Source organism: Hyposmocoma kahamanoa, unplaced genomic scaffold, assembly GCF_003589595.1.
Source record: "Hyposmocoma kahamanoa isolate Upper Pololo Valley unplaced genomic scaffold, ASM358959v1 62, whole genome shotgun sequence".
NCBI lineage: Eukaryota > Metazoa > Arthropoda > Insecta > Lepidoptera > Cosmopterigidae > Hyposmocoma > Hyposmocoma kahamanoa.
The window spans coordinates 1243235-1256528 of NW_020653850.1; the positions used below are offsets into that span (position 1 = coordinate 1243235).

The window sequence follows — 13294 nt, forward strand, 5'->3', positions numbered from 1 at the left end:
GTTAACCGATTATGTAAAAAAAGAGGTATGTAACGTTTTTCGTTACAAAGTTAGCTTGAAATAATCACATAAATTAAACTATAATACTCATTCGTAAGGCAGATTTTGATGATCCTGTTGGTTTAGTCGTTAAAACATTTTTTTTCCAGTACGAACTAGATCTACCAATAGATGTAAAGATCGGTACAATCGGTCGCATCAACCTCCAGATTCCCTGGACAGGGCTCTACACTCAGCCTGTAATAGTACACGTTGAAGATGTCCTCGTGCTCGTCGGACCGGCCATTTCCAACAGCCATTTCGACCCCGAGCGAGAGAAACGCCTCACTAGAGCTGCTAAAAGAAAGATACTTCAAGATCTTGAAGCTGAGAGTGAAATTTTAAAAGGACCTCAGAATTTTTTTGAGAATTTGTTCACGGCGATTGTGAACAATATACAGATTTACGTAAGGAATATTCATGTGAGGTATGAGGACTCCATAAGCTCCAAAGATGGACCGTTGGCATGTGGTCTTTGTCTGCAGAGTCTGTCTATTGAGACAACTAATAGGTAAGCGTGTTTCTTTTTCAAAAGTCACTCAATCGACCTTGATCATGTTCCAAAATTTGCTTAGTTGGTACAGCGTCTGGCACGGTAAGCTAGAAGACGTCGGTTCGAATCCGGCCGGATGGAAGGAATTTTTTCTGAGTGTTCGATCTTTGTATTAATGATTACAACAAACTAGTGGAGTAATTTCACAAAAAATTATTGAATATCAATTCAACAGAAATTTAAAGGACTTAATTGTTATTGATTTATATTTGAGAACGTTTAGTAGCAATAGCTCTTGCTAACGGTAAAGATCGTGATGCTGAAACCTCCACGTCGAAGACTTTTTATAACCCTTGGAAGCCCTGTGAAGTCCTCAACCCGCATTGAGGTTAGGGTGGCCGACTAGGGCCTGAACGTTCTCTTTAGAGTGCCCAGCAGCAGTAGAACGTTTAAAGGGCTGATGATGGCGTCTACTGACTGATTAATTCAATGTTTAAAAACTATTTACATTTGCTTAAAGGTATATAATATATATATGTATATATAACCAACTACTCAGTATACGGTTTCAAATATTAATATATCGGCTTTTACGTTGATTGTTCCAGCAAATGGAAGCCCTCAGTGACACCAGCAAACGCTTCAACGGTGTATCAAATGATGCGCATAGAATCACTTTCTCTGTACTGGAATCCTACGGCCACCGCGCTTGACGACAACGAGACAGCCCATATCACACCCATGCAGTATTATAATTGGAAGCATTATATGTTGACTGGGTTGAATAAGTTCTCCATGCATCACGAGGATTTTGAATTTCGTAAGTATTGTTGTGAGTAAAGAAAGGTCTCAAGCGGGTGTTGCTTCTTACGCGTATCAACGGCTCAAACGGTTTTGTTATTCCTCTATTTACTACGACGTAGAACAACGACTGGTTTGGCAACGATGCGGGTTTGTCAGGTATAAGACAGAGACAGGAAATAAGCCCTCATGTGAAAGTAATGTAAAATGTGGAAGTAATGAGGAGTGCACGTGCTAAGGACAATGTGTTAGTGCGGCAGAAATGAAATCGCGTCTTGAATCTTAATTTGTCTTATACAATTTGTACCAACAAACTCTCCACAAATATAGTCATTAAGTAAGTAGACCTATCTTAAAATATACCACACAATAAAATGAATTGTCGAACGAGGCAGGGAGTCAGAGAGGAAGTGAAATACCGAGAGTGAGGTTTTGAAGTTATAGACTTTTTTAATTTTAAAACAACCTGGCTGAAATCTAAGAGGCACCATTCTCTATCCTTCTAATAGGTAGGAGGTGCTATATTGATACGTGACATATTTTTATTTCAGTGCTAAAACCAGTTACTTGCAAAGTAAAGGTGTTGATCAATCGGTCCGGTGAAGCCCGCGTACCGCGTCTTCTGCTCGACGCAGTATTGGCTGACAGTGCATCACAAGTGTCTCGCCGACAGTATCTCTCCATCTCCAATCTGCTCGATTCATTCGCTCGAATCAAGCTTAATAGGTGAGAAAACTAACTTTCACGCTTGCTCGGCGCTGTAGGTCATCTTTGACACCATTACGCTGATCCTCATTCTGTCTTTTAGACTTACAGTATACATAATGCACAAACATTATCTTACATTCTATAGTTTCAAAGTGTTCCTTCTATCTTTCAAGTATGCATTCGTCTTCTTTTTTAACATTTCTATTCTGATCTCCGTATTAGTTGCGAGTTAACATTACCTTACCCGCTGTTATAGAGTTCTAAAATAATTCACTCTTCCTCGAAATAATATTCCAGACAAAATGGCTGACTGGTTGGGCCACCTAGTGACACATTGCTTTTAAAGTAACGATCTAACGAGGATTATTTTTATAAATTTAAATCCTTTTTTTCACAGAAAATATCGCCATCTACATCCGGGCATTCCACTGTCCAAAGACATTAAAAAATGGTGGAAGTACGCCTACAACGTGGTCCTTGAACAGCGCATACGTCCCTACACTTGGGCAGCAATTAAGAAGCATCGAGAAAACTATAACATTTACAAAAAGACGTATAAAAGTACATTGAGGAGCCCTAACGACACTGAATTGAAACTTGACTTGCAGAAATGTGAAGACAGTTTGCCGATTATGTCGGTTGTTATTGCGAGAGAACAGGCGAAGTTTGAGGTAACGAAATTTCTTGCAGAATGGGGAAAGACCACAGACCAAATAAGTGGGAAGGAGTATTCATCTGTCTACAACCTTATTATAAGTCTCGCTTGTGAACTCCTTTTTGTTCAAGACGTCGATATCCATAGAGCGAAGATAGATGAAAAGTGGGGAAAAATATACGTCGATGTACACATTTCGTTCAGATTAGGGATGCCTTGTTCAAAGTATCAATAATAAATGGGCATGTACGAAGAGACTGGTATGAATACTGAAGGTGAAAGGTGTTTGTCAGGAGTGTAACGCGTGGAGATTCATGATCTCGGAGGTTCAGGTAAACGGATCCACAGTCTGTCAGCCCACGTCTGTCGACCTGACGTACAAAGCAAGCCGGCTTTATAAAAGGTCACAGTGGCTGAATAATAGGGGATGCATGTTGTAATTACTTCGAATTCTTTCCAGAAGGTAACTGATAGTGAAAAAATTTCGAGAGGCGACCACATATGGAAGAATCGTATAGGAATTCTCTCCACTAGCTCGTCTTCATTAGGTTATTCGTTATTCGATGTAAGTGACCAGGATCGTGCGTAAGACTCCTATGTTCAATTGTGCACATCTTTTGGCCGATGAGAATGAGGGTGACGATAGCTATTTATTAAGTTTATTCCACGTGCACCGATAGCAGATTTCCTGAAATTGTGGTGCTCCGTGTTTTAATTTCATCATCATTCAATTGTTTAGAATCGCTTACATCTCTTGGAGTGTCCTTCAATGCAACGATAATTTCACTTCACAAGATTACTGGGAAAGATACATATCTCACACACTTCGTTAATAGGTGCTAAGATATAAAAAACAGAATTACAACAGATTTTGTCAAATATTCCTAATCGGAAAAAAACTCGACCTGTATCGTCCCCGGCTCAAAAGTTCCCATTATACTGGCAGCATTGCCTAGCTGGACGGTAATGGACACCTACTGAACCAACCACGATCAAGAGCGGTAATAGGTCGACGACTAAGATTTTTTTCTATCGCTGGTATTTCCGGACAACGATTTCATGAGTGCAACTCTGTTTAATTTACTTATTTATATTTATGAAATTGCTACAATAATGCATTGAAATCCGGAAATTCGAAAAATATCAGAACATGTTTTTTACATTGTGGTCTTTCTTGCGTTAGCACTGATGGAAAACCTCGTGAGCAAGATAGAAGAACAAATACCACAAAATTGCCTGCAGCGTGATTGACTTATTGTTCAATGTATTTGTAGACTTTCGTATCTAGATGTGACATAATTATTGTTTGATGTTACAAACATTAAGTACGTTTTATCTCCACAGGTCCTGTCACAAGAACCAGAGCGTATAGAAGTAGTAGAAACTGAGACAGACTGGTGGAGACCGGCTAGCTCCGACTCGGAAATCGATTCCGAAACGGAGACGAAGGCTCATGTGGAATTATGTGTTAAAACAGAGAGGTCAAAGTCCTTATGGAGCCACTTGTCCAGCCCTGAAAAAAAGAGGGTGTGTGAATTGATAGGGTATGTGGAAGGCGCGCCGAGGAGTGACAAGTCTAAGCAGTATATTGGTAAGTTCTGCAACTTTCTTCAAGCAACACTTCTCGCTAGCAGTGAAGGAGAACATCGTGATAAAACCTGCATATCGATGAAGGCTCACAATGTTTGGAAAGCGTGTGAACTTACCATAGGTATAGGAAAAAAGGGGAGATTTGGTATGGGGGCGTGGTTCGTGTCGCCTCGATATGATCAAAATGATTATAACGAGGTGACACGCCTACAAACATCGTCATGGCCATCGGTGCGTACATGCCTCTACCTCCCATTCCCGGTTTTATCCAATATCTCGGCTACACGGTTCTGTGGAAAAGGCTGCAATTTGGAAGGAAGCATTTTTAGCCACCCTAAAACGATGGAGTCCGTCCAAAATATGACCGAGCGAATGTTTGCACGCAAGGAATTCATAGCCTTTTCGTAAAGACGCACACCAACTAACGCGCCACATAATTCGAGTCTAGGAATCGTGGTAGACTTTAAGGGTGCAACATGACTTTTACCCATTAGAATCACAAACCACAAATCCTCCATCCACTTTGGCACTCCGAATATACAAGCTTGCACCATACGCTCGCGCAGAGGCGTCAGTAAAAATGTGAAATTCGATGAACTTGTATGCATCACATAAAATGCGTCGCGGTACATGTAACTTACTTAAAATTGGCAAATCGTCCACCATCGCAATCCAAACCTTGCTAATATCTGGGGACAGCTCATCGTCTCATGACAACCTAAGTAACCACAAATCTTTAGAAGACCCAATGGATGGATCAAACACTTTGTACTACCTTTTGAGAGCGAATGATCAATAGGGAAACACAGTTCGTCTTGCGAACTCACCCAACCTAAACCCAACGTTTTACTTGGCTCATTATTTCCGATATTTAAATTGACTGACGACTGAACAGACTCTGTCACCAAAGAAGCTTCATTTGACTTCCATTTACGTAAAGGCATGCAATAAGAAGCAAGCTCAGAAGTAATCTTCTGCCGTATCTTCATTTCGTTGAGATCGACCCCTCCAGAAAGCAAATCGTCTGCATAAAAGTCATGCAAGATGATTTCACTGATATTTTTTTCTGTGCAATTAAACCTATTTGCTTTAAACTTCTGATAGCAAGAAACGGTACACTAGCTGTGACATAGGTCACAATGTTTAACTGATATGCTTCAAAGGTTTTGATGAATCGTCTCGTCAAATTATTTGTTGCAAACACCTATCGTCGGGATGAATGGCCACTTGCCTGTACATTTTTTCGACATCGGCAGCTATGACGTACCTATGTTGCCTAAACCTGAGAAGGATGGACAATAGGTCGTCTTGTAGGCCCCACCATTTGCAAACTGTTTAACGACACACCTGTAGTAGTAGAACTACTCGCATTGAACACAGCTCGTAGTTATGTAGTTGAGCTACTTGCTCGCAACACTCCATGATGCGGTATATAATGAGCCTTACTTGTCAGTTCAGTCTCTGTCATGTGATCTAAAAGTTCATATTCGGCCATAAAATCTTTATACATTTTGCCTAACAAAGGTTGCTTAACAAGCCTTTTTTCCAAGGACAGAAAACACCTTTTCGCTTTATCGAATGATTCTCATAACAAATGTGGAGACTGCTTCAACGGAATCCTAACACAAAATCGGCCATCATCCAACCGAGTTGTATTTTTTACAAAATGTTCCTCACATAATTTCTCTTTTTGAGAATGAACAAACAAACTTCTTCGAGCTGCCAAAACCTCGTGAGGTGTGAGGTCGATAATCCCGTCAACTTGCCCAGAAACTAGCCACCCTAGCTTAGTTTCAAATAGGTTTCCCGACTCCTAACGTTATTCGATTCGATCCCAACAGGTCCCAAAATAGGTCGGCACCAATTAATAAGTCTATAGCCTGTAGCTTATAGAAGTTAGAACAGTCAAACAAACATTTGAAGGCAGATCAAGGTTAGTCAAATACATCTGATGACAAGGTGTATTTTCTGTAATGGTAGGTAAAACGAAACACTGAAAACTCGTCGAATACATTTTATTTATGTGAGATGTAATACAATTCATTCCCGTAATAGATTGATCTGTATGTTCAACCGGTAAGTTTAATTTTTGGAACATATCCTCAGTAATAAAACTGGAAGTACTACCGCTATCTAAACAGCACGAGCAATATGTTACTAACGCGGTGGATAACAACACATCGCTTTGTTTATCTTTACTCGGCACCAATACACTCGCAGCCAACGAAGTACCCATATTGTTTATTTTGTCATTCATAGAAAGCATGGTCGCCGTTTGACCATCGGGTACAGCTGATGAAACTCCACTATCCAAAAACGGTTTCGATTTAAAATCTGCCACATGAACAAGAGTTATGTGTCTACGTTTGCACGTCTTACACCCAGGTTTTTTGCAACGATTCGTATAGTGACCCGTACTAAAGCAATTATAGCAAACTTTATAATCGGGTAATAATCGTAATCGTTCCTCATTACTTAACGCACGAAACTGTGAACAGTTGAATAAATTATGATCGCCATTGCAATTAGGGCAAGATTTAGGAGCCAATGAAGCGCTACGAATGTTAGGGTTGTTTTGAGTGGACATCATTGCCTTTATTTTCAAATTATTGTTGGCCTTAACAAGCTGATGAGCCGAATGGACACCTTTTGACAAGTCTTAAAGTCTCAATTAAATCAGCATGATTGCGTAAAAAATAGTCATAAATGTTTCATAAGATATACGTTCATTTTTGTCTAAACGTTATACTCTTTCCACTCGCGGTATGTCTTTGAGTCTAATTTTTGAGTAATTAAAGGAGTGTCCCAACTACCCACTGGTTCGCCTAAAGTCTCCAAAGCACGCAAATTTTTATTTATATGATCAATTGTACGTTTCAAACTGACCGACGATTCATTTGGAATTTGTTCAATATTAAACAATGCGGAAATGTGATTTTGTATCAACAGTCGTTCATTGTCATACCAGTCACACAGTATCTTCTATGCTACAGCATAGTTTTTATTTGAAAAATCGATAGACTGAATTACAATCGCCGCGGAACCCTCCAAACATGCATACAGGTAATGGAACTTGTTAATATCATCTCTTTCACTATTAAAATGTATCAGGCTGGTAAAAGTGTCATGAAAGCTAACCAATTTTCATAAGCACCTGAGAACTTTAGTAACTGAATAGTAGGCAACCGAACGAGATGATTACCGCTCTTGGCGCTCAAAAAACCTTTGTCACTCGCATTGTCCTCTTGACATTGACTATATTTTTTGATAACTTCTCGAGCCCTTGACATCAATTTGTAATACTGAGACTCATAGTCGGTACGCTCGGTTAACTGAGAAGCCATATCATCAGCAAGACATTCTATATTTGTTTGAACCTCATCATACTGATCCTACAAACCTTCCAGCTTATCAGTACGCATTTGCAATTCAGTGACTTCTGAGGAGTCAAGTTCTGAAACATCAAGTGCATTCAAATAAGTTGCAAATACAGTGAGACGGCCCTTAAGACTGGCTCGTTTTCTAATCAACTCCTTATATTCATTTTCTTTGGACATTCTGGGAGACGAACGTAAAAACTGGAACACAAAATATTAACTTTAACATCTATATACATTCTTGAATGCTGTAAATTCGTCAAAAACCATGTACAATTATACTCCCCAATCACTACTCTAAAAAGAAACAATAGAAACTTGCATAAATTAAAACTCCCCACAACCACTCTCAGTTTGTACAGGTCGGGCCCACACTCAATGGCAATTCAAATTTATAATAATATACCTAATGAAATAAAAAACCAGGAAAAATTATCAACGTTTATAAGCCACCTAAAGCAGTACCTAATAAATAAATCATTCTATACAATAGATGAAATATTAAATAAAAGTAAAGTACCATTTGTCTAGTCTTTGAATAGATTAGTTATTATTGATACTTGTAGTAATTGTTATTTTAATTTTTTTAAACAGTAATTTAAGTAATAAGTTGTTGGCATATTATTATATAATGTATAATAAAAGTTAAGAATATTTATAATTTAATAATATTGGTAGTGCTCTCTCAATTTGCAGCGCCCTTACAGGGTGTCACTTGTAAAGGTACAATATTAATTTTATAAGATCTTATGTAAAACCATGTGACAAGCAAATAAAGATATGAATATGAATATGGAACATAATACAATATTAAGTGAAAAGTAAGATGTAATTTTTATTTAACAAGGCAATGGTATTGTTTAAAACAACTAAATAAGTAATAAGACCGTAGTACGTAACACAAAGTCTTATGCTATAATCAACACACAATATGTATTATGATATTGACAAAGATTAATGTTAGCACTGTTATAAGTATAATAAGTAATTATAAGCAGCTAAGAGAAAAGGTCACAAAATTCTTTATAACCTGATTTTAACACTAATGTTTCGTTATTTTAACCTTAGTCGTCGTACTGATTTCAGTAGAACATAAACGGAACTAAACCTGATATAAGATCTGTTTTTCGCTAAAATTGACACGTAATGAACACCTACCATCAATTTAACTTTTAGCAGACCCTCTTGTCTCACTGGAAAATAATCTAAATAAATTATGTACCAACTAAACTTTTGAAATTAACGATTTACATTGTAAATACTAACTGGCAAGAGTGATGGGCATATTATAAGCACAAATAAAGTTATTAAGAAGTATTTTAAAGACCAATCTCAACCTAGAATCCAAATTCTTCTCTCTTGATAGTGTATGATCTTTCCGTTCGTACAGATGTAATTAATTAGTTTAACCACTTAACTCGTATTCAACTTCGGATACTCAATTTCTTAATTTCACCAGAATCCGGCTACGATCCAGGACCATGTAGGGGCCAGGCAGTTTTCAATAATAAATTCAATGTAAATCTTTTTTAAGAGAATGACATATGCCAAGTTTATAAAAAGAACATTGCGCTACAAAGCAGTTTTAACTTAAGCCTAAATACTTACCAACCTGCAATGGGCCAGAGTGGCGTCTTTATTTAGAGGAGACTCGTGCCCAATTGTATCTATATGTAGTTTTATGTACCCGGAAATCGGCGCTAGTGTTAATGTTAATTTTTAATTTTAGTCATTCACAACATGAAACATATTAAATGTTGCGTTTTCAGAGCACAAGATAAACTTAACTCTAGCAAACTGTTCACTGACTCTGATGAATCGCAACAAGGAGGTGCTGGTGGTCACTCTCACGCAGTTCCTCGCTTCGCTGGAAACCAGACCTTCGGCTAAAGCGTATAAGGTATCAAACCGTATACTAAAACACATATCGAATCCTTAGATACAACAGTTTTTTATGGTATTCTAAACGAGAAATAGTCTGATGGTTCACCTGATATTTACTGCCTTTCAATCTGGAACGTGATTACAACCGTCTGCGGATATGATACATAAGAGGGCTGTTGGATGTAAGATTTTAAGTCGCCTGTAGTATCCTGAACAAAGCAGCACGGATAACTTAGAATACTATTCAGAAAAATATCCAGGCGTATTCTGAACAGACATTGGAACCCTATCTTTCTACCATTTGTTTTTTATGTTTAAACTCCTTGATGCCTTGATTGATTGTTGAAAATTCGATGTTAAGGTTCTAATTAAAATTAAAACAGCCGTTAAACACAATTTCTTACAGCTCTCTGCCCGAACAGAAAGCATAGTGATCGAAGGCGCGTCTTCAGACGGGGACCTAGTGCCTCTTCTCACGGCAGAACGAGGGTCTGCTCCAACTAATGCCAACTTGTTGGCTGTAGACATCGAGAAGAACCCATTGAGCAGCGAGGCTGATTATGGTCTTTGCTGGCTTATGGAGCCGGTGGAGATTGTCTATGTTGAGGTAAATGCTCAGAGTCAAGTTGAAGCTCCTTAAGATGGTCCAGAAGAACTTAACATCAAGATCTCGTTTGGTACCGAACCGATAACTGTAACGGATGCAATCCCACCTTAATGACATAAATAGATAGGTAAAACGGTTATTCGTCACAAATCTAGACACACGGTAGTGGCTGACAACGTTTTTGACCCTTATGACTTAAAATCGATTTGAAGCCGCGCAAAGTAGCCTTCAGTTTCCCTCGCTAAGCCAGGAGGAAGGCAGCTACTCTGACCAAAGAATAATCTTAGCCCCCGAAAGTTGCCAGCCTTCGGCAATATTCCCCAGGGCCGGTCAGAGCTTGAAAGTTTATATTCTTTTTCCTTTTCTTCTAAGCATCAGAATGGCTCAATTTTACTGCAGTTGCTGGTATCTGTGGTTACTGCGAAACGAGTACAACATTTTAACATCTCTTGTCCCCAGCACGCCTTCACGGAGCTAATAAATTTCTTCCAAACCCATTCGATGTCATCGGAAGAACTTGCCGAGGAGTTAGCCCACGTGGCGCTAAAGGCAAAGGGAGTCAGCAAATCTGTGTTGGCGTACGCCGTCAGTCGCAGGAAAGTGTTCAGTGTCAACGTGGACGTGAAGGGGCCTTGCGTCGTTGTGCCAGAACATGGTTGCATTACCAAGTAAGTTAGGTCACAAATTTGTGAAAAACAGATGTAGTCTTTCTATCTTTTATTGATTGGAAGAGGATATCAGTCAATAAAATTGTATATTATAGGATGGGTTATGATTACGCCCAATCAATTGTCTCGAGAAAAGGCACGGTGTCAATGTCAGGTTCTGTTAATTTTGCCGGAAAATAGCTTAAGATTTTGTGTCAAGACGGCAATTTCAAGTTTTTGCTTTTTAAAACGTATAAAAATGCATCCTTAAAAAATAATTATCTGACTGTGGACGTGGATGAACCCACGTCTTCTTTTTGACTAAGCTTCGATAATACGTAAATTCAAATATTTTGCTATCAATTTGTGAATGTTGATATATCTATACTAAACCAAAAATTTTCCAGTAAAGGAGTACAGCTTTTGAGTACTTGCATACCAAAAATGCAGGTTGTGTTGATCTAGGAAAATAAATATTGAAATAAATGAGTATACTACCTCAGATGGCTTTGGTTGATTCCGCACAGCAGTGAAAGTGTTGAATGAAATACTTTGGAAAAAATATGTAGTAAAATTGATGATATACACTAATAACTATACGGTGCGAAAATACTATTCCTAAAAATTTTCACGATAGATAAAAGAAACGCAAACCTACTTCGAAATTTTGAAACAACCTTAACAATTATCAACTATTACCAATTTTTTTTATATCAACTCATTGACTTACAATTATATGGACGTCGGGACCGCGCTAAAAAGTGTCCGAACTTATAGGGCGTTAAAATCGTATACAGAGCGTCATTCACGCTTTAGTCTTCGTTTGTTCGACTGACAGCGAAGCAAGCAAAATTAGACAGTACTGCGATGACATTACAATTTAAATTCAACGTTTTAGCTTTTTCATATTCCTTTACATGTCACTACGTTTAAATAGGTTGACTTGGGACATTTTTTTCGTGGTTTTTGTGTTAGACCCGTCGTCCATTTATTTGTAAGTCAATGTATCAACTGAACTAAATACAACGCGTACTATACGATATACATTTTTCAATTTCGTTTCTAAAAAAATAAATTCTAATATAGCCAGTTCCCCAGCCGCTTGACCTAAGCAAAACGAACCGTATTAAGTAGTACGGGAAAAATTTGGATTCGAAAGGTAGTACCGACTCTTAGGGTCATATTCTAGAACTCTACTCAATGCTCAAGTCAGGATTGCAATTGAAACACAAGCACTGGAAATACGACCCTAATGGCAGGGACTTGAGTATGATTTCGAGTGCTTTAAACCATACTCAAATCCTGACTTGAGCATTGAGTAGAGTTCTAGAATACGACCCTTAATGTGTTTAGATTTTCTTGCTCATTGTAATCAGAATTTGATGAATGTGACGATTTCAAGTGTAACCTCTTTATCTTTGAAATAGCGATTATTTGAGTTTGAATTTGATAGAATTTATATTACATGTGCATAATTTATGATTGTGACAATGGCGCCATTGGTATTGCAGTAAAAATGTGTCATATTTTAGATCGGGCAGAGTAATGATTCTGGACATCAGTCGAATAATAATAAAGTCGGATCTGCAGCCTTCTAACCTCGCCTTGGAGGACGCCACCTGCATGGAGTTAGAGGAACGGCTCTACGACAGACTGCATGCCGAGTGCTCTTGTCAGGTTAGATAGTCTTTTTTTTATGAAATATAAGTGCGCGTTTGACCTCCATCTCACTTGATGGAAAGTGCACGCACATTTAAATAATGCCTATTCACTCTCGCCTTGAAAAGGCCCAAGTTATAACGTCGAGGGAACAAGTCTGCAGGCAGGGAATTCCACTCCATAGCCGTTCGCTATAAATGTGGAAGCGTAGCGCTTCGTGCGAATCTTTGGAAACCTACGCCTAGTCCCCCGGTGATGGAAAGGGGAACGTGGAATTAAATCGTGTAATTCCATCGCACACTCTCCGTGATGTATGGTGTTCAAGGCTCTGCAGCTTCGCCTTTACTGATTCCGAGTCACCTATAAGCCTCTTGACACGATTGTCAATTGAATCCGAAGTGGCCAGTTCATAGGTAGCAGAGCCATCCCAAAGGTGGCAGCAGTACTCCATGCACGACAGGACTTGTGCTTGGTACAGCTGAAACAGCTGTCCCGGTGTAAAGTGTGTAGTCTACTGATAGAGTCATGTTTATGCTGTATTTGCGATACATCAGTATCAACTCGGTAATAAAGTGAAGGAAATCGACCTGCAAAGAGTCCGAAACGTTGGTTGCAAACAAATATTCACAGACCTGGAAAAAATAATTTATTCCCAATTTTTGGAAACCAAAATATCAAAGAACGTATGTTCGATACGACATTTGATTGATGTTAAATAAGGCAAAATTTTGCTTGATATAAAAAACAATGAATTAGTTTTTAGTACGTCATTTTTAACCGACTTGAAAAAGGAGGAGGTTCTGGATTTTACTGTATTTTTTTGTATGTCTGTTA

The 13294-nt window shown here is 38.5% G+C and overlaps 1 protein-coding gene across 1 annotated transcript in view; it reads left to right on the plus strand.

Annotated features, from left to right (window-relative positions):
- LOC113229712 (vacuolar protein sorting-associated protein 13A-like) overlaps window positions 1-13294 on the plus strand; it is a 112385-nt gene that overhangs the window by 17882 nt on the left and 81209 nt on the right. The window contains exons 2-10 of the mRNA XM_026463395.1: window positions 150-550; window positions 1141-1352; window positions 1885-2059; window positions 2439-2712; window positions 4041-4287; window positions 9433-9563; window positions 9954-10154; window positions 10614-10822; window positions 12334-12478. Coding sequence (XP_026319180.1) covers window positions 150-550; window positions 1141-1352; window positions 1885-2059; window positions 2439-2712; window positions 4041-4287; window positions 9433-9563; window positions 9954-10154; window positions 10614-10822; window positions 12334-12478 — 1995 coding nt within the window. The remainder of the gene's footprint in view (window positions 1-149; window positions 551-1140; window positions 1353-1884; window positions 2060-2438; window positions 2713-4040; window positions 4288-9432; window positions 9564-9953; window positions 10155-10613; window positions 10823-12333; window positions 12479-13294) is intronic.